Genomic DNA, 22,666 nt, shown 5'->3' on the forward strand with positions numbered 1-22,666 from the left:
TGGTTTTGGTGCATAGATGCTGCCCCTTTTATCTGGCAAAGCAAACCTTTGCTGTTTCGGAGGAACTGCTACGTTTACATTTTGCCTTAAATGTCTCACACACACAGCTACTAGAGGCATTTTCTCCGTAAGATCTTTGATTTTTGAAGGTTTTTACATTTTGTGTAATCATGCACAGCATAATGAAGCCAAGTGTTGCTAATGTCCCAGCGCTGAACTACAGCTTTTTTTGTAATGGGGGGAGAACAGTAATCTAAACTATAAAGAAAAACTGATCATTTTTATACACTTTATAATTTATTTTTAAAGTAAGAACATAGTATTTTTTAGAGAAAGACCATTTAAAACTTTAAATCATTTAACCTAATTATTCCATTTGACAAAATTGGAAACACTATAAAAGACCATACAGATATATAAACGGTCATCCACTATCTTCCTCTATAATGGAGGGCCACAGCTGGCTGTTCATCAATTTCAGTGTATAATCATTCTCATGTGTCACCATTTGAGATTATCCGCCAAAAGGCAGATTATGTTATAAAGCAAGAGTGACTGCTGATTGGAGGATGAGAGAAAATTAATTGTAAATATTGATATGTATGAAATATGGGGAGGGCTTGTTGTGCACACCCAGGGCAAGTACAGTATGCTAATTATGCTACCACTCAAAATATCATCCACATATCACATAGTGAAGAAATACAGTTGTATTATAAAAGGGCCTGTAGTTACAGACGTTTAAAGAATTTAAGTATGCAACTTCACTGTTCATACAAAAGACAAGACTAATCTCTATCTAGTCTTGTAGAAGTTCCCCTTTCATTGAACAGGACAAGAACTAGTTTAAATGGACAGTTAAAATACATACATTTTCCCATATACATAAATAGAAGGAAAAAAAAACGTAACTACATATTTAAGCAAATATATATATATAATAACAGTAATTTCTTTATTAACTAATTTGTTAAATAAATTTCATAGTTCAAACACCATTGACACTTTTATACAAAACATCACAGTGCTTATCTGTAGCACATACCGTATAAAACTTTTCTAGGTGAAACACTAAACCAAAATAATATATCTTTTGATTTGTAATATGCCTATGAATATGTGTTTTTTGTTTGTTTGTTTGTTTTTTAAATAGAAATTTACCTTGTAATACAAGAACAACTGTATTTGTTAACAACATACAGCCAGACTTTACTGCTGACATTTTAACACGGCCACAACCTAATTCACTTAGTTATGTTTACAATACTGTACACAAGGCTATTAAGATTCATGATATTATGAAACAATGTATATTACATAAAGTTGTAACTTCTATGAAGGAGAAAATCATTTTACAGATTGCAGCTACATGTTCGATATTTTAAATAGTACCTGAAATAACACAAAACACACACATTTAAATTTCTGCTTCTGGCCTGGTACAAGAGTAATCGGCTCCATTTTTATTTTTTATTTAAATCAACAAAAACAAAATACTCAAGGTTGTTACTTACATTTCACCTCTAATTATGTATTAGTAAATAATTCTGTATTCTGGATACTCTGTGTGTGCTCGGATTTTGAAAAAAAGCAAATGAATCAAATTGTCACATCCCATTTTTTTATTATTTACAATATATATATATATATATATATATATATATATATATATATATATATATATATAGTTTTAGCACTGTAAACCCACATATATTCACACTAACATTGCAAAGGCTGTGAAAGAGTACATATCAAAATTGAAAGAAAAGAAGGGGAGCGGTCAAGGATAGGGCTTTAGTGTAACACCCTTGTCCCGTACCTAACCCACAAAAAAAGGTCACCTAGACTGGAAACGTAGGGGATAACCCTAGGGAGTACAGGGTTATTCGTACTCGTACTGCCAATTCATACCCGTTTGGAACTAGTGTGGTATGCTTTATTATTGACTATCTATTATTGAGCATCTCACTCAGGGCTGTTCCCCCTCGTGTCAGGCTACACGGTTTAATTTGTCCTAGTACATTTTAGAGTTGCTAATAAAGTTATTTTGTTATTTATTATTATTTTCTCCTTTAAGATCTTATTGGAGTGGATTGGAAATTTAACCTTGTGGTCACTTTCTATTCAACACCTTTGGTTCCTTACTATTTACATATCAAAATTGTACTTGAGAAACACCAAAGTTCTACGATATAAAAGTACTATATTGACCTTTTAACCATCATCTGAAACTAAGCACACAATTTTATCATCTAAACAGTATGCTAAATTAGAGGAAATTTAGAGGAAAAGCGATTTAACATGTATGCTCTATACTTGATTACCGTGTATGCTCTGTATTTGTTTAACGTGTATTTGGCAAATTTGTTAAAATCGGAATCTGAAGTATGCACATCAAAAATATAAATATATACTAAACATATGACACTATGTTTATTTAAACATTGACAAATATCGGTTCATGGCATTACTGTGTCTCCAGTATTCACTAAAATGCTGGTTAGAACTTTCTCACAATATATAGTCCGAGTTATTCAAAGACTCAATCTGATAGTTCCATCTATAAGAGAATCCTTGCATCCTACATTGTGGCTAATGACTAATTAATGACACAGTTGTAGTATGCTATAAACTACATAAATGCAAAGTTAAAGGACCACTCTAGGCACCCAGACCACTTCAGCTTAATGAAGTGGTCTGGGTGCCAGGTCCTTCTAGGGTTAACCCATTTTTTCATAAACATAGCAGTTTCAGAGAAACTGCTAGGTTTGTGAATGGGTTAAGCCTTCCCCTATTTCCTCTAGTGGCTGTCTCATTGACAGCCGCTAGAGGCGCTTGCGTGATTCTCACTGTGAAAATCACAGTGAGAGCACGCAAGCGTCCATAGGAAAGCATTATGAATGCTTTCCTATGTGACCGGCTGAATGCGCGCGCAGCTCTTGCCGCGCGTGCGCATTCAGCCGACGGGGAGGAGAAGAGGAGGATCGGAGGAGGAGAGCTCCCCGCCCACCGCTGGAAAAAGGTACGTTTTAAACACTTTCCCCTTTCCAGAGCCGGGCGGGAGGGGGTCCCTGAGGGTGGGGGCACCCTCAGGGCACTCTAGTGCCAGGAAAACGAGTATGTTTTCCTGGCACTAGAGTGGTCCTTTAATAATACTTATGTGATAATGGTTTGTGAGTTTTTGGCAGGGGCAAAAATCTGATATGCAGTTATATAAGTTGAATCTATATAAATCTAATATCTTTGAACATTTCACATTAAAATCATTTTTGGAATAAAATTAACTGGAAATTATAATTATGCATTCACCGCTCCATTTTTAGAAACTAGAAATCTAGACCTTGTATACACTGACCTTATTCCAGATACATGTATTAATTACAACACTAATTTACTTTTTATAACTCATTTGTGTCAATTAGAACATGTAACACTGAAAGTAGAGTGTCTACAGTTGTCTACGTAGTGATGTTTTAGTTTTCCTCTTACCAAATAATTGAGTAAAAATAAATATAGAATTATTTATCCTTTACAAACTCTAGGAACATAACTCATATTGCCAGTGCAACAAAAAAAAGATATGCTAGGTACCTTCATTCTACACCTATTTGTTATTTGGGATAAGCTTACATACATCCAAGGACAGGAAAGGGTGTAGATATTTATGTTGCATTAAGGGGCAAGAGAAAAAAAAGGAGCCAGAAAGGTGTATTTTAGGTTCCTACCATCCTTTTTATAATTTTTTTATGTAAATAAATCCTTAGTTTTGAACCCTCCAACAACAAATCATATTCTTTAACCATTTGTATGTTGGACATTGCTATTTTCTTACAAACTCATCTGAATCTGGTGATATATTTCAAGATTTATTTTACTCACAATCAAAATAAACAAATGCAACATTAACATTGTAGGCAGGAAGAAGGCTGAAAATGGTCTGGGCCCATGACAGAACTAAGCCTATTTTTCTCACATAATCATTTATTTTTTGTTGCTATTTTTATAATTAATTAAGGTTTATAATCACCATAGTATACAAGAAATACATTATAGCACATATATATCCACTAACTTAAATCTTTATTTAGTAATCTTACTTATTTTTGTTACTCAAGGGACAGTAAAAGTTCAATTACTATAGATTACTGGTTACAATGAGGTTATTAAGTTCTTTCAGCTTCTACATGTTTTAGAATGAAAATAAATAAATAAATTCCAATACCCAATATCTGCAGCCTAAACAGGTACCTCTCTTTAGTTTTAGTTATAAATTACCAAAATGATGTTCCACCCTGACAGTCCCAAACTCAGTCAATTTTCAACTAATTAGTGATAAACACATTTCCTTTTGTTTGCAACTGATAGATAAACAATTATTGATCAATGCTGGGAAAGGAAACCTGTGAATTTACAGTTATATTTACTCATTTTAATCTAGCCGCTAATAAAAAGAAGCATAAATGCTATATAATGGTTTTTATTTTAAACATATATTTGACTGAGATCATTTGTGGCTACATGAAAATGATTAAATGAACATTATAGTGTCAGAAATACAAGCGTATTCCTGACACAATATTCTTAAAGTGTCAGGGCCCCCTTCAGATCGCAGTAAAAAGATGATTTTACTCACCTTTTCTCCCACGCCGTGCTGGTCTTTCCATGGCTGGCACTACCTGGTCCATATTGATCATCTCATCCAAACCAATGCTTTCCCATAGGAAAGCATTTGGAGGCTATTGCGCTGCATCAATCAGCAGCTCTTCATAGAGATAGATTAAATCAATGCATCCCTATAGTAAATGTTAAGTGTCCTCATGCAGAGCACGGAGATGCTTACCACCAGTGCTGTACTTTTGTAGCACTGGACTAGGAAGCAACTTTAGTGGCCACCTGAGTGACTGCCACTGGAAGTGCTCTTAGGCACCAATGTAAACACTGAAAAGGCAGTGTTACAGACTGTAGGCACATATTATAGGCACCAGAACCACTACATTAAGCTGCAACGGTTCTGGTGACTACAGTGTCCCTTTAAGAAATAGGCCTTACCTTTAACAAAATATTTAATAAGATATAGACTATCCCCACTAGAATGCTTACCACAGTTTTTTTTCTGTTCTTCATTTATATACTTATTTTTTCTCCCTTGTACATGTTGTATACGATCCTTTTCGCAAAGTCTGTTTGATTTACTTTGTCCTTGGATGATTATTTTAAAATGTATGTCTTATTGGTGACAATAAAATCTTATTAACTACACTATGCTACACTTTAAAATTTTTAAATTGATTATCTAGTTTGCCAGGTAAAGACGTGTGGAAGTCAAAACAAATTATTTAGAATTAAAGGAACACAGCAGGGACTATAACCACTACAGCTTTCTGTAGTGTATATGGTGTAGGAGAACCCAGATGCCGCCCCGGTTTTGAATGGCTTGACTTCTTACATGGGCTGCAAAGGGTGCCTCTCCCCATGTCCATTACCAACTTCCATTAGATAATTGCAGAGAGCAATCACTTAAAAGCAAGGAGCAGTTTGTATGATATGACTATGTAAAATCCATGCATATATGGAGCTGGTAAATTGCTATTAAACCCGTGTAAGACAAAGAAGTATTTAACAGATCTGCAAAACCTAAACAAGAAAAAGTGAAAGGAAAAAACAAGTAAAATCAGATTGTGCTTTTACAATTTTTGTTAAAGTCTATAGACTAGAAGAGTATTTCAATGCAGAGCACTCCATTGATATATTTCTTTGGGAATGTCAATTTTTTTTTCACACAACCATGTGAAACATCAAATAATACTATAAAAAGGTTTCTGAAAACATTGATCAGATATAAACGGTCACGTTTAGTAAAAAAAAAAATGTGCAAGATAATTATCATTTACAATTTGATCATGAGCACATCAATGTAAATGTCAATGTGATATTTCCATTTATGCCATTCATAAAGGAAGACTATAACTGAGATTTGGCATAACTGCTTGGGATGTTTACAATAATTTGTATTCTGCAGTTTTAATTTTTAAAAATATGATGTAGGAGGTACAAGAATATATACCAGCATTAACATAAATATAATAAAGACAAAAATGTACATGGCTTTATACAAAGTACAATTTGGAGATTGTCCTAATAACAAAGCTCATTGATTTATATGTAGAACAAAAATGTGTTTTGTACTTTAACATTTCATTAGCTCTTAAGCCACTAAATATGTTCATCCAGATGAATAACATTATTTCACTAAGTTCATTTTGAACTGTAAAGAGAACCAGACCAGAAGCAGCAAACTGAGTTCACCTATAGCTGCCCTTCTCCAGAAGGCTTTTAAATGGTTAGCATGCATCTGCAGAGGAAAATTATTCCACATCAGAAGCATCATTGTCAGAAAGATGATAATTACTTCCCTTAACGCGAATATATTCTATATACCTCCCCTCATCAGTATCAGAGGCACCACATGTGCACAGCCTGTTTTCAAATAGAGATTCAATTTCCTCTAGTTTCTTCCCTTTAGTCTCTGGTAGGCAGCCATAAACAAATATGAGTCCAACAGCCGCAAAGCCTGCATACAAAAAGAAAGCTCCTAGAAAAAAATAAAAATAAAATAATAATGAGAACACAACATTTTAAGTGAATCATATTTACATTTGAGGCAGCTGATTTATTATGTAAGCAATAAGACGATGACACAATCCGTGCGTTTTTATTATACTCCTACATGAGGTGATTTAATACCATGCAATGAAAAATATAATGATCCATCAATTTTTGGGCACTATTGGGGCATGCACACTCAGATGACACCATTCATTTAGCTTTTTCCTATTATGCTGGGTGAGAGACTGGGGAGTAGCAGCTACCATGTAGAGAGAGACAACCATCAACAATCCAAGATATGAATATATCAGTGTGCTGCCCTAAAGAAGTGAATACAACTATATGTGTAGAACACGTGTACACAAAGTGTATAGGAGAATATTAAATATAATACAAACCACCACTAGTGTTATATGTGGAGCGCTGGAAATATATAGGCTTACCCCTATGGATTAACACAATTTAACATGCAAAGGAAAAGACGTATCGCAGTACGTATATCTGTAGGAATAAAAACTACAAATAGTGCAATAACGTAATGTGACAATTGTGTGAATAAGTGGTCTATATGGTCTCACTCACATGATCTAGAGCCCCTTAGGATAGGCTCATGTCACTAGGGCATACGTGTACTCAGGTGGCACTGTACCAAACAGACCCTTCTCTTAGTCAGTTGATCCTCATGGATAAAAGAGAGGAAGGGAGGGGAAACATGGGAAGCAGAATGGCTCCTGGTGTAATATATTCCACAGATTTATATTATAAGTGATAGGAAAAAATGGCTTCTCACCTTTTAAGGAGCCTAAAACCTGACTCCAGGTGTAGAGGTGTATGTGCCTTTAACCCCTTAAGGACACATGACATGTCTGACATGTCATGATTCCCTTTTATTCCAGAAGTTTGGTCCTTAAGGGGTTAAGGGGGCTACAACCCTTCTTTAAGCAGCAAGGCAGAAGATGATCGACTATTATGGAGTTAAAATATTTTTTTTTTTTTTTACATAAGTATTAAAAGCATATAAAACAAATATGCAAAGTGTATAAAATGTAGTCTCCAATCTTCTTCCCGAAATGAGTTTCACTGTGCTGTGACAGCTTTCTCAATCAGTATCTTCCTTGCTGCTGGGCGGTTGTTTAAATATCCCTCTCTTCTTCCTGTTATGTAAATCAATTATGTTCTCCTCCAATCGGCTGTTGTAATTCGCTGAGTGTGTGTTTAAAACAGCTGAGTTCAATAGGTTGTTTATAGCCCGGTCACATGACGTCCCAACGTGGGACGCGGCATCATGGATGGGGCGTGTGTACGGCTTATACATACGAATCGGTCATGTTACTGTAGGGCAAATCCCCTTACATGCCGATAAGGCTAAATCAGTCCAATTCCCCGGCGAACTTGAGGGTCATGTAGCTCATATGAGGACATATATGCAAAGGGGAATGAACCATAAAAAATAGAAAAAATACAGTGTGTTAGTTTATCTCCATAATATATTCATTGTAAATAAACGATCCTATATTTATCAACACATCTTTACATGGTGAAGAGAAAGATCTTATATTGCAACTCCTCATGTTCATCAATTAACCCCTTAAGGACTGAGCCAAATGTACACGTTGTGAACAAACCAAAACGTAAACAAAACCTGGCATTTGCGCTATATGTCTGTCCAACCGTAATTCCCCTCTTTCATATTAAATGCACCCACCCTTATTAATAACCAATAGATAACCAGTGCAAATGCAAACCATAAAGATTTAAGAGCTGTATAGAAAATGGTCATAACATATTCTAAAAAAAGAGTAAAAAATGGGTCGCAAGAGAATACTGAGAACGGGCAGCAGCTGAAACAGCCTGCCCTTCGGTCGGTCCCCGCTCAGTTCTCAAGCTGTTTTTTGCTCATCTTGTGCCATTACAGAGAGAACTTCTCTGAGACATATCAGACTGGTCCCACCTGTTACGGACCGTTTCAGCATAAAAGGGAATAAAATCCGTTTAGGCGATAATCCCCTTTTTACAGAAAGGCACAGCTACTGCAGAACATCAAAACTCACGAATTGGATAGAGGTGAATGCATCAAACTCCCGAACTGCATACCAGCGAGTAAGATAGCACTCCAAGCTGGAACCTCACAAATAGCTGCTAGCAGACGAATAGGAAAAGCAGACATCAGCTTACACTCCTTAGCAATCAATCTCCAACAGCATACAGTGAATCCCCCCAAGAACGAGACAAGGCTCCGTGTTGAGGGTCAAGCAGTGGTCTGTTTATTCAGGGCTACCTGCCCCCTGTATTTATGCAGGTCTCCCACCTGGTGGACACTCCCCTAGGGGACCAGATGGAAGACTGAAACAGCAGACAGACATGTATCATTTTCGTACACACAGCCACAATACTTTCCCACCATGCATCTTGGTTTCCTCCTCCCTGCCCTGGAGATAATTAATGAAGTAATTCAATTATCTCCTAAGACAAAGGCCAGACTCCATTATGCACATGGTGACACAGAAACAGACTATCACTTTAAAATACATACAGACACATTTTATACATAAAACACAGACATGTAACATATCCCCAGATAGCTCAGGTCTGGGTGCACATTATTAGGTGAATGGCACCCAGATCACACAAATACATTTTAATTGCCATGGAGCCAAAGTCTTTAATTATACGAACAGGCTCCATGGCAGGCTATCTGGGTTACTACAGTTCACATAAAACAAACTACCGAATTTCCCTGCATTCACCAAATCCATACGAATGAGAACCAGGGGCTGGAGGTTCAGCGGTGCCTGCACGGAAAAGTGTCCGATTTTGGTGCATGAAAGCCGGGCAGAAAAGTGTTGGCTGCCCGGGGAGCTCCAGAACAGCGCCACCTAGCGGCCGCTAAGTGTAACAGCGGCCACACAGTTAACAGGCAATTAACCGCAGCTTCAGGGAGGTAAATTGGCAGCACACTCCAGCTTCTGGGTGGCCAATTAAACAACGCCGGCCGGCTTCCCACGGCTCTGGGGAGGTTGGTGAACGGCTGTTTGTTCGGTAGATGAAATCTACCGAAATCTACCGAACTGCTGTGCAGAAAGGGAGAAATAAATCCTTCTGCTCAGTAAAATTAACCCTTTAGCTGCCGGTCCATAATCCAAAGGCAGCAGGCGGGCAACCAGGCTCCTCCAATACAATGTGGCGAGATTGGTTTCGTCACACCACCCATACGGGCAGTCCAGATCCGAAATGCCAGCAAGTTCCCTCTGCACGAGAGACACAGCAACCCCAGACGAGCGTTTCAGCCTTGTTAGGCATCATCAGTGAGGCATAGCTGATATCTCCCTAGGCACCGTGAGCAAGGGGTCCACGTCTGGATTATCCCTTTAAACTTGTGGAGAGTAAAAAATGGGTCGCAAGAGAATACTGAGAACGGGCAGCAGCTGAAATAGCCTGCCCTTCGGTCGGTCCCCGCTCAGTTCTCAAGCTGTTTTTTGCTCATCTTGTGCCATTACAGAGAGAACTTCTCTGAGACATATCAGACTGGTCCCACCCATACGGGCAGTCCAGATCCGAAATGCCAGCAAGTTCCCTCTGCATGAGAGACACAGCAACCCCAGACGAGCGTTTCATCCTTGTTAGGCATCAGTGAGGCATAGCTGATATCTCCCTAGGCACCGTGAGCAAGGGGTCCACGTCTGGATTATCCCTTTAAACTTGTGGAGAGTAAAAAAATGGGTCGCAAGAGAATACTGAGAACGGGCAGCAGCTGAAATAGCCTGCCCTTCGGTCGGTCACCGCTCAGTTCTCAAGCTGTTTTTTGCTCATCTTGTGCCATTACAGAGAGAACTTCTCTGAGACATATCAGACTGGTCCCACCCATACGGGCAGTCCAGATCCGAAATGCCAGCAAGTTCCCTCTGCACGAGAGACACAGCAACCCCAGACGATCGTTTCAGCCTTGTTAGGCATCATCAGTGAGGCATAGCTGATATCTCCCTAGGCACCGTGAGCAAGGGTTCCACGTCTGGATTATCCCTTTAAACTTGTGGAGAGTAAAAAATGGGTCATCTAACCATTCTAAAAAAGATACAGTGATACAAAAAATTATAACTTCACTTCGTAAAGATGTGTTGATTAATATAGGCTCGTTTATTTTTTCTATTTTTTAAGGTTCATTCCCCTTTGCATATATGTCCTCATATGAGCTGCATTACCCTCAAGTTCGCCGTGGAATTGGACTGATATAGCCTTATCGGCATGTAAGGGGATTTGCCCTACAGTAACATGGCTGATTTGTGATTTGTATGTATAAGCAGTACGCACGCCCCATCCATGACGCCGCGCGTGACGTTGCATCCCACGTGGAACGTCATGTGACCGGGCTATAAACAACCTATTGAACTCAACTGTTTTAAACACACACCCAGCGAATTACAACAGCCGATTGGAGGAGGACGTAATTGTTTTACATAACAGGAAGAAGAGAGGGATATTTAAACAGCTGCCCAACAGCAAGGAAGATACTGATTGAGAGAGCGGTCACAGCACAGTAAAAAACGCGTTTCGGGAAGAAGACTGGAGACTACATTTTATACACATTTTTTTTATATGCTTTTAATACTTATATAAAATATATTTTTTTTATTTTAACACCATAATAGTCGATCATCTTCTACCTTGCTGCTTAAAGAAGGGTTGTAGCCCCCTTAAAGGCACATACACCTCTACACCTGAAACCAGGTTTTAGGCTCCTAAAAAGGTGAGAAGCCATTTTTTCCTATCACTTATAATATAAATCTGTGGAATATATTACACCAGGAGCCATTCTGCTTCCCATGTTTCCCCTCCCGTCCACTCTTTTATCCATGAGGATCAACTGACTAAGAGAAGGGTCTGTTTGGTACAGTGCCACCTGAGTACACGTATGCCCTAGTGACATGAGCCTATCCTAAGGGGCTCTAGATCATGTGAGTGAGACCATATAGACCACTTATTCACACGATTGTCACATTACGTTATTGCACTATTTGTAGTTTTTATTCCTACAGATATACGTACTGCGATACGTCTTTTCCTTTGCATGTTAAACTGTGTTAATCCATAGGGGTAAGCCTATATATTTCCAGCGCTCCACATATAACACTAGTGGTGGTTTGTATTATATTTAATATTCTCCTATACACTTTGTGTACACCTGTTCTATATATTGTTCTATAGGGGAGAGTCCCAATATTAATGTGGTAGCTGCTAAAAGCGAACTTTATTTCTAAAATATCACAAGCGCCTTATTGACACACACTATTTCTCTATTTTCTAGTATACATCTGTATGTGTGTTTCTATCTTTTGCATTCTCAAGAATCTAACATGGCAGACACTTGTTGTAGAGCATTTTTTTTATGAGCAAATTTTGTTTTTTAAAAACCCATCTAATATAAAAGATATTGGAGGGGGGGAGGGAGCGTTTTGGTGTTCTGGAGACATCCATAAACCACTGGGCCTTGGGTAGCATTCTACCAGTAGATAAATCATATTTTCATCTAACCATGCAGTGGTAAATTGATTTGTGGTACTTTCCTATAGACTATTTGGACTACCTCATTGTTTTACATAGCCTGTATTAACTGTTTATCCTTGGATTATATAACTTTTCACCATTTAATTATACTTTGGTGCAGCCCTTCCTCCTCTTTTCTCTCTGATCTATTTTAAGGTTTATGAGGAATCCCCTTAATTGGGTTGCTGCCTATTCACTTTTCTGTTAATTTAGCGCTGATCCTTTTGTTGTCTGTTACTAAGGGCAGTTAACAGATATTTTTACATCTTAGTTAGCAGATCACTATTACACTTAAGATGCTAATTAATTAATCTAAGTAATTAAAATCAAGCAGAACAATGGGAATATACAATTTACTGGTATATTATGCCATAAAAAGTAAGACAGTCATGTTCTTACCATAGTAAGTAAGATATTCTGCTGTATGTAAAAAGGTTAGTGAAATAAGCACATTAAAAATCCAGTTTACTCCAGAGGAACATGCATTTCCAGTACTTCGTGCCCAGAGTGGGTATATTTCAGAATTGACAGTCCATGGCATTGGTCCCATTCCTATAATTAAATAAAACAAATATTCAGTATTATAAGACTGCACAGGCTATTCAATGATATGTTACAATTACAGGGATGTGCTAACACAATATCTTACCTGACTGATATTCAAATACTATTTATTGTAGACATGTACACACAAATTATATCAGTCAGACAAATAAACCTCTCTAATCTGTTTCTCTCACACACACAAATTGGCAGACTACAACAATATACCACTATACTCAACCACACTCACCCCTTATGTTGCAGACATCTTGTGATTAAAAAAATAATATGCATTTAAAGAGAAACCGTCACTTCTCTGGTGTCACAATACTTAGGCCTGGTCTGTAGTCTTGCGTGACTTACTGAAGCTTTGTCTCCTCTGGTGTGTGTCTTAAAACTGAGCAATGTACGTTTGCATGATTTCAACATCATGGCAGTGGTTATTCTGGTTACGGACTTGGCTTTTTCATCTTGACCTCCATTATCCTGACCTTGGTTCGTCTTGCTGTTCTTCTGGAATCCCTGGACCATAGTTTGTTCTGGTTGTTGTACATTTACATTCCACCTGGTCAGCCTCAGGACTAGTAATAGGTACCTATCCTTTTTACCTTTCCTACCTAGAGGTGTATTTCTGATATAGTTTCCGTGTGTTGGGGGTATTGTACCATAACATCTAGAAACGACAGTTCGTCTTTCCTTCATTAAAATAAAAGCTATTGTAGGCAGTATTCAATGAGCGAACAAAACAGAGGAGGGTAAGAAAATGCACTTGTCCCGTCAGTACTTTAGCATTTTGGGCAACATCAAAGCCTGATAATGTTATATTAATTTACATGCTATGAACAACAGGATGTAAATTTAAAAACACAAACAAGTGGGTTGTTTTAATGTAAATGAGTGGCACAAACATAGGTAAATATATATAAAGACCTCAATGTAACATTGTTGAATAAGTTTTCTAAATCATTTAATATTTATGGATAAACTTTTAAAAATGAAATAATATTATGAAAAACATTTTAGTTTTGTAATATTTGAAAAAAAAAGTATTTAAAAAATTTTTTTTTGTAGATCACATTTTTTATTTAGTTTTTTATAGAACAGAGAAGAGAAAAGATCATGAGACTTGCATGTCCCTAATGTAGTAGATAGCATTTGGTCTTGCAGGACCATGCTAAGGTTACAAACATCGGAAAAAAAAAAATACAAGTTGCGTAAGAGAGTTTTGTGAATCTTACATGTCCAATCGTGGTTTGCACTTAGGAAACAGTAATTCCAAATATTGTTGCTAACTAAAGAGAATATAAACTAAAATAAATAAAAACAGGTATGGAGATACTCAGAATCCCCTATTATTCTCTCCAACTAAGGCCTCATACACACAGTGCTTATTATGATCCCTAAGAGGTAATGACCTCTAAATAACATTTGGAAGTCTTGAGACAGATGGGCTTTCAAAAGCTACAAAACAGTAGCTAGTAATGTATCTGTAGTGGTCCTAGAGCAAGTCCTAATGAGTGTTCTTGTTGATTCGCTACGTTCCATCTTACATGTGTAATAAGCTACAAGGGTCAAGTCAGATGTTTGTTGTCTATACGTGTGAGGTTTTTGAGGCAAATATGGTGTACATGTCAAGTGACTTGAGCTATGATCATAGTGGTCATTGAGTCTGGGGGTAAGGCATCTTTAACGAGGTAACTGGATATATGAGTAAGTTAGCCACGTCTTCACAGTTTGATTTAAAACATGGGAGGTGTGCCCTTCATTACCCTATATGTCATACCAGAGGTGTCCATCCCATCACTCTCATGGTGATATGACTACCATAAATTGAAAAGAGGAGTAAAAGATCCGCCTTCTGGGGGGCAGGTTTCAACTGAAGGTTAGAATAGGGGTACAAGAGTTGGGGTTCAAGAGGCGTGGGCCAAGATAATGGTAAAGGTGTGATTGAAAGTGGGAGAGAAAGTGAAAGTGAGGTGTGTACGTGCTTCCTTTCCCCACCTCAAGCGGCGGCCTGCGTCTCGTCACCGACGTCCACCTGTGTGAGGTATACATACCATGGGCTCCATTGCTCGGTGTGTTTGGTCCTCCGACCCAATAATTCTGATAATTTAGCTTCTGCTGTATGAATCTCTTCCCCTTGCTGTAGCCATTGGCCTATGCTTAGGTGTTGTGTTTGCTTCCAAAGTGCAGGTATCAATGATTTGGCTGCGCTGAGCAAGTCCCTCAGAATTAATCTTTTGTATTTAGAGAGCGGGAGGTCTGTTGAGTTTAAGAGTAATTTTTTTTTACATGTTGAAACTTGGGGTTTTACCCAGGATCTTCGTTTAATCTCATTCCAATACGGTTTTATCCTATTGCAGTCCTACCATATCTGGTGTACAGAACCGGTTGCCGAATTGCATCTCCAGCAGTTGTCTGGGATCGCCGGGGATATTCGGTGTAGTAATGATGGCGTGCGATACCAGTGAGAGAGTAATTTAAAGTTGATCTCTTGATATTTGGAGCTCATCGAGCTTTTGTTATTTTTTTTTATATATTGATATATATTTATATATGATATATTATTTAATGTGTTAATATGTGGAAAAAAATATATGTAAAAGTGTATCCAAAAATATGAACTCACTTGGAAAGCTTATTGTTGGATAAAAGTTTATCTACCAACAATATAAGATTGACAGCTTACACCTTGATTAAATAAGCTTTCCAAACAATTCAAAACATTCTAAATTATTGATCTACAAAAGATCCCAAATACTCTGTATATAAATTATTATGTTTCTTAGAAATATAGAATGATTTGGTAAGCTTAGGAAATCTAGGCATTAGTTTAATATTTTGTTATACAAAAATCTTATGTGACAGTTCTGCTGAAAATAAGTTACACAATCAATAACCTTTTACTTTATTTATTATTATTTACCAGCAGTAAACGGTCCCTAAACAAAATATAATACATTGCTGAAAGAACGAGAGACCTGTATTTGTCTACACAAGAAGGTAGGAAGAAATATGGTTCCAGAGAAATGAGAATCATCTGGTCCTATTATTTGTACAGGGCCAGAAAACTAGGCTATTATTGCCGCCATAATCACAAACAACAAGTACTACTTTGGTACTCTGTGCTGAGTTCTCACTAAAGTGAAACTCTGATGACCCCCACAAATGAGACAATAATGCATTATCCCTTGGTTGCATCTTTTGGGGGCATAAAGAAGGTATAATGCTTGAACTAGATCTGGTAGAAGGAGCTGCGTTGCCAGTGGCAGCACAAATTGTTGCAACATGAAAGGGATATGAAAAAACTATTTCATCCTGGGTGTTGAATCAAATGATTATTACACATAATTAAAGGAGCACTATAGTGCCAGGAAAACAACCTTGTTTTCCTGGCACTATAGTGCCCTGAGGGTGCCCCCACCCTCATGGCCCCCCTCCTGCCGGGCTGAAGTTGGAGGAAGGGGGCTAAACACTCACCTTTCTCCAGCGCCGGGCTCCCTCGCCGCTGGGGACTCTCCTCCTCCTTTGGCCGTCATCGGCTGAATACGCATGCACGGCAAGAGCCGTGCGCGCAGTCAGTCCATAGGAAAGCATTCTCAATGCTTTCCTATGGACGCTGGCGTCTTCTCACTGTGAAAATCATAGTGAGAAGCGCGGAAGCGCCTCTAGTAGCTGTCAGTGAGACAGCCACTAGAGGCTGGATTAACCCATATGTAAACATAGCAGTTTCTCTGAAACTACTATGTTTACAGCAGGCAGAGTTAACCATAGAGGGACCTGGCACCCAGACCACTTCATTGAGCTGAAGTGATCTGGGTGCCTATAGTGGAACTTTAACAAAAAATATAACCTAACTGTATATTGGTAAGCTACTCATGCACAAGGATCAATGGCAAAATGACATGTCAAAAAAGTTGTTTCAATTGATCCTGACAGTAGCTGCTCGCTAGATGCAGCATAGTGCAAGGGTAAACATGTAGGGTTACTCCTGGACTGTCTCTATCAATAGCTGAAGTCAAACTCTCTACAAGAAATTACATGTAAGTAGTAGGCAGGTGTGTTGTTTTGCTTTCCCTCTTCTATTGATCACTAAGCTGGTTGTTGAATAAAATTTCAGCCCACATGATTGGTCAGACCAAGATAATCGTAAAGGTATGATTGAAAGTGTTATAGAAAGTATGCCAAAAACTAAATAGCCTATATGCCCCAACCCCCCAAAAAACAAACAAAAAAAATAAATGATATAAGTGGTCCTGGTGCTCTGAGTAATCCTTTATGCTGGGAACATATGTACATTCAACTGAACTACACTTGGAAGACCAGTATATATAATTAATCATTCGACTGACTTTAAGAAGTAATAAATAAATCTGCTGTTAAAATATAAAAACTGTTAACATTAAAAACAGCAACAGATTTACTTAAGAGACACTCAGGAGTGGGCTTATAAATGGCATTTGCTTACTACAGTTACTATGATGACTAATTTAGGTAAAATGCTGTTTGAATAAATACATTTCTTTCTTGCCATTTCAAATAATAACAGACATGGCAATCCTGTGATACAATAATATTAAAAATAACTGACATGTTAAAAAAAGGACAAGACAAAGGCTTTGTCATTTAAAGCAATGCAAATACTCAGCAAATAAGATATCTCAGGTGAATGCATATTGATGTTGGCACTCCTCTATTTCCAAACCTTTAGGAAGCAGGAGAGTGGCCTCCCTAAGGTCCAGTGAGATCTTGCTGCAGGAGGTGCTGGCTGAGGTTGATTGGAGTCTGTTGCTTGCTCTCAAGACTGTCCTCCCTGTGTCTCCTCTTTACCCTTCCCACCCCCACCATGTCACACATGGATTTTATTAGTGAATATACACATCTCATGTGATGCTCTGAACTTACTAATTTTCTCCTAACACCACAGATTCACAGGAGCTCGGTCATGCTATTAAGATATATCCATCAGGTGGCCCTAAGAGTATGGACCACCAGATGGGCCCCCCAGCTTATGGGTCACAGTACAGCTGCACCTCCGCGACAGGACCTCCTGAAACAAGTGGAACATCCAGGGCCCAATCGCACGTTTGACTCCGGGTGTTCTGCCTCTTACCCAAGTGCAAAAAAACAAAAAAAACAGGCTAGGTACTGATTGTATAATTTAGCTGGTATTTTTAGGATATATTGTTTAATTTAACCAAGTTATCTTAACATATATTTGAGGAACTAGGTCATGTTGATAATGTTGGGCAAATAATTAAAAAAATATTTTAAAAATATGCCCAACCACTATACTCTGTGAATCATGCATCAGTTAAAAAAAATAAACTTAAACTGAGTTGTGATACCATGCTGATGATTTTAGGTCAATCATTTCTTGAATTTAAAAACTATGCCTAGCCCCCATTTTCTTTTGAAAAAAAAGATCTAGGTACAAAATGTACCAAAATGCAAAAATAAAATGTTTTGTATTTTTTTGTTATTGCAAAAACTGAAGCCTACGTCATGGAGTTGAACAACAGAATACTGCAGTATTGCTAAGAATCTCTGACAAAAACAATCTAAAATCCAAATCAGGGGAGTCTGACAAAACCACATAAACTGAAAACCCAAGTAAAACAATACATTATATTAATGAATATACTTGTATTGGGTGTGTGATGTTCATTAAAATACCAACTGTGATGCAAAAAAAAAATATGTTGCCTTACCAGGTGCAAAGAACATCAAGTACAAAACAAGTCCAACAAGAGCAGTCCAAGAGTATGAAGTTGGACAGTAGTTATATGCCCAAAATGACCCATCTTTTTTCGATAAAGTCTCATTCTGGCATCTGAAAATAAACATACACAATAGTGTTAAGCATTCTCCCATTCTTATATAAATGTGGCTTCATCGATCAATACTGACTATATTTTTTTTACCATAACTAAATTGTACACATCTGAACAAAAACAATGAGGTGAAATTTCACATTTTCTGAAGGAGTCCAAATAATTTTGGTACAGCAGCTTGAATATCAATTTTTAAGATTACTTTTTTATGATGCAATACTACCACATGATGTATACTATTTTTAAATGAAGTATTTGATGAGTTGTTAAAATAATTTTGGTGATGTACTACTACATTGGTCTCTTATGTTTACAGCATTATTATGTAAAATAACAGTGAATATTATCTGTATAAGCATTTACAAAATAATAAATTTTAAAAATTAAAAACCTATAAAATGATCTGTAATCTTGTGAACATTATCTTCAAAGTCTTGCAGGTCTATATCATACATTTGTTATAATTAACAGTTTAAATTTTAATGAAACATTATTACTAATAAAGAGGATTAATATAATTGTGTATTGTCCATCTGACTTTGAAACCATAGAATAAAACTTTAAAAATCATCTATATCTTGTGCTAAAAGTTTTCTCACTAAGCACTCCTCGGTGCAACCCGCGTCCATACATAATCCAAAAGTAAAGAGGTGCACTCATGGGTCTTGATCAAAGTGTTTATTCAAACAAACTGGGTGTCTGATCGACGTTTCGACCCTGGCGGGTCTTTTTCTTTTTGGATCTTGAAAAAGACCCACCAGGGTCAAAACATCAATCCGGACACACAGTTTTTTTGAATAAACACTTTGATCAAGACCTATGAGTACACCTCTTTACTTTTGGAATATATATATATATATATATATATATATATATATATACACATACATACATACATATACACACACACACACACACACACACACACATATATATATTTAACTTTACAATGGAATACCAGCTGGTAAACAGAATAATAATGCTAATGGGTTGTACCAGCAAACCGAACTTGAAGTAAACTATACCCAGACATCCCCAAGTTGACCCGTCTGGATCTAGTTGTGCCTGTTGGACTATGAATCAAAGTGGTGGCCATGTTAAGAGATGGTTCTAACTGATACTACTGATAAGCACGATGCTGTGGCTCTTGCCTTCTCCTAGCAGAGACTACCAGACCAAGCCAATCACCTATCTGTGCAGGTTATATCCTCTGGAGGAGTCTACCAACTCAGACCGGCTGCATGGAACTGTGCATTGGCTTGGAACTCAGCTGCCGTCTGTCAAACCTTTAACCAAAAATCAACTACATTGTACTGAGCATCCTGCCTGAGGAAGGCTGAACGCATAAACTTAGGGGTTTTTGTGAGTCTCCAGCTCTGAGTTAGTATACCCCTTGTTCTCTTATATTCTGACTTTATATAGTGAGCACTTTACTTTAGTGCCTGGATTTCTGTGGCTGTTTATATGGTTCATTTCCTGCATGCTTGCACTTTAAAATTGTGTGTGTTTTTTCATCCTGTTTTTTTTTTTCAATGCATTATTCTAATTTCTATGCAGTTTACTTCTCTTATGTAATCTATGACACTGGTTATCTTTTTCTCATTAAGCACCCTGCACTTTAATGGCTGCATGTTACACACATTGATCCACGTCTGTTGAGTGCTACCTATAGTTTGTATGTATATGCTGTTTGAAGTGTAGATAGGTCTTGGATTGAGCGTTCTGAGAATAACACATATGTGGGGTTTACTGTGGTATATCTGCATATTTTGAGCTATTTAAGGAACCCTGTTGTCGGGAGGTTAATTAGATTAGTGGTACTCAATCAAGTTATCTCCCAGACTGAGTGTGATCTGCATTTTTTTCAGTTAACAACCCCCTGCCGGGGGTCTCTGTACAAATTAGTGCACTGTACCCCAATAAAGAATCTGTTTTTGTCCTTTATAAAGTTTCGACTGATATTTGGGTGGGCGGCTAGATCACAGTTTGAAAATAAATAAATAAATGAGGTGGAGTGAGAAAAAAACACTCACCAACAGGTGGGCGGTCCACCCTCCACTGGGGAGAACCTCCAAAAAGTTAAAATTTCATGTTATTGTGGTCTTAGCCTTTATTAATATATAAAGCCGAATAACAAAAATGTCAAAAATAGAAAAATAAATACAAACAAAATTAAATGTGCAAACCCAAATCGTGTAAATAAATTAAATCAACCATAATGGTGTAAGTTTTAAAATACAATATGATTGTGTTCGGAGGGGTTTGTCCTGATCTGGGATTCTATGACTTCTGATGTTGCTCGTTGAGATTTAGTGGGATCTGCTTAGATAGGCTGCCACGAAGCAGCAGAGGTTAGTTCCTCTTTGCAGACTGAGACCTATAGCGTGGAGAGTTGGACTAGCCTCTCTTAGCCTTACTGTTTTAGGCAGGAGGGCCCTACCGAATTAGTTCTACAAGGGGGGTATAGATACGTGAGATTTATTTTTGCCGCCCGCGGCTACTGAGCCACATGTTCACCCTTACATTATATACACCTACTCGGTAATTATATTTACCACATATCTTCCCTACTGCTGGAGTGCATGTCTGGATAGGGGAACCACCTCTATATAGCAGTTAGTATCAATAAGGTGCAACTGTGTTTAACTACTTACATCTCTCAGTTCACACACTGGAGAGCAATAGATACAAAGTGTGAGATTCGCCTTTTTGTTGCCACATACAGCCTCTTTTTTTCCTCAGATTTAACTTTTGTTCATAAATCCTAGGGGTACCTACCTGATCACCGATCTACTAAAGGATCTATACTATATGTACATAGGTTCCTCTGTTGTATGAATTTTACATTTGAGACAAACTCTCCCAGTATTTTAAAGTTTGCACTACTATGTTTGGTTTAATTTATTTACACTATTTGGGTTTGCACATTTAATTTTATTTGTATTTATTTTTTTCATTTTTGATAATTTTGTTATTCGGCTTGAATATTATTAAAGGCTAAGACCACAATAACATGACATTTTAACTTTTTGGAGGTTCTCCCCCGTGGAGTGTGGACTGCCCACCTGTTGGTGAGTGATTTTTCTCACTCCACCTCATTATTTGTTTTTTTTTCATTTCATATCTTGGGTTTAATCCTTTGAGCACCTCTGAAACCTACCTAGGGGTATCAGTGTTGACCAGTTCAATACTGTAACCTCTCTCTTTTTCTTTGTATATCACAGTTTGCTCTGCAGGAAAAGGAGAGAGACTTTGGCGGAGAAACTTTGGTCGAGTATTGAATTTCCGCAATATTATATTACATCCTAATCTTGTTCAAACAAGGCAAAGCCTCCCATTCTCTGTATGGTTTCTCTATGCTGAATGTCTGGTGCAAAGGACAGAGTTTATAACAATCATTCACGGGTAGCTAAGATGGAGGTGACCGGTTGCAGGATAAAGAGGAGTGGATTTCTAAATTTTACCACATGACAGGAGGCTTCATATTTGCATATCTTTCTTTACTGAAAACTCCAGCAGCATACAGGGAGTGCAGAATTATTAGGCAAGTTGTATTTTTGAGGATTAATTTTATTATTGAACAACAACCATGTTCTCAATGAACCCCAAAAACTCATTAATATCAAAGCTGAATATTTTTGGAAGTAGTTTTTAGTTTGTTTTTAGTTATAGCTATTTTAGGGGGATATCTGTGTGTGCAGGTGACTATTACTGTGCATAATTATTAGGCAACTTAACAAAAAACAAATATATACCCATTTCAATTATTTATTTTTACCAGTGAAACCAATATAACATCTCAACATTCACAAATATACATTTCTGACATTCAAAAACATAACAAAAACAAATCAGTGACCAATATAGCCACCTTTCTTTGCAAGGACACTCAAAAGCCTGCCATCCATGGATTCTGTCAGTGTTTTGATCTGTTCACCATCAACATTGCGTGAAGCAGCAACCACAGCCTCCCAGACACTGTTCAGAGAGGTGTACTGTTTTCCCTCCTTGTAAATCTCACATTTGATGATGGACCACAGGTTCTCAATGGGGTTCAGATCAGGTGAACAAGGAGGCCATGTCATTAGATTTTCTTCTTTTATACCCTTTCTTGCCAGCCACGCTGTGGAGTACTTGGACGC

General features: G+C 37.6%; 1 protein-coding gene across 1 annotated transcript in view; it reads right to left on the reverse strand.

Annotated features, from left to right (window-relative positions):
- Positions 1-4,237: 4,237 nt before the first annotated feature.
- SLC2A13 (solute carrier family 2 member 13) overlaps positions 4,238-22,666 on the reverse strand; it is a 282,474-nt gene continuing 264,045 nt past the window's right edge. The window contains exons 8-10 of the mRNA XM_063448079.1: positions 18,402-18,523; positions 12,547-12,699; positions 4,238-6,592 (exon numbers count right to left, since the gene is read on the reverse strand). Of these exons, the coding sequence (XP_063304149.1) occupies positions 6,366-6,592; positions 12,547-12,699; positions 18,402-18,523 (502 nt within the window). The 3' untranslated portion in view covers positions 4,238-6,365. The remainder of the gene's footprint in view (positions 6,593-12,546; positions 12,700-18,401; positions 18,524-22,666) is intronic.

This window comes from Pelobates fuscus, chromosome 3 (genome assembly GCF_036172605.1).
Source record: "Pelobates fuscus isolate aPelFus1 chromosome 3, aPelFus1.pri, whole genome shotgun sequence".
NCBI classification, from domain to species: Eukaryota; Metazoa; Chordata; class Amphibia; order Anura; family Pelobatidae; genus Pelobates; species Pelobates fuscus.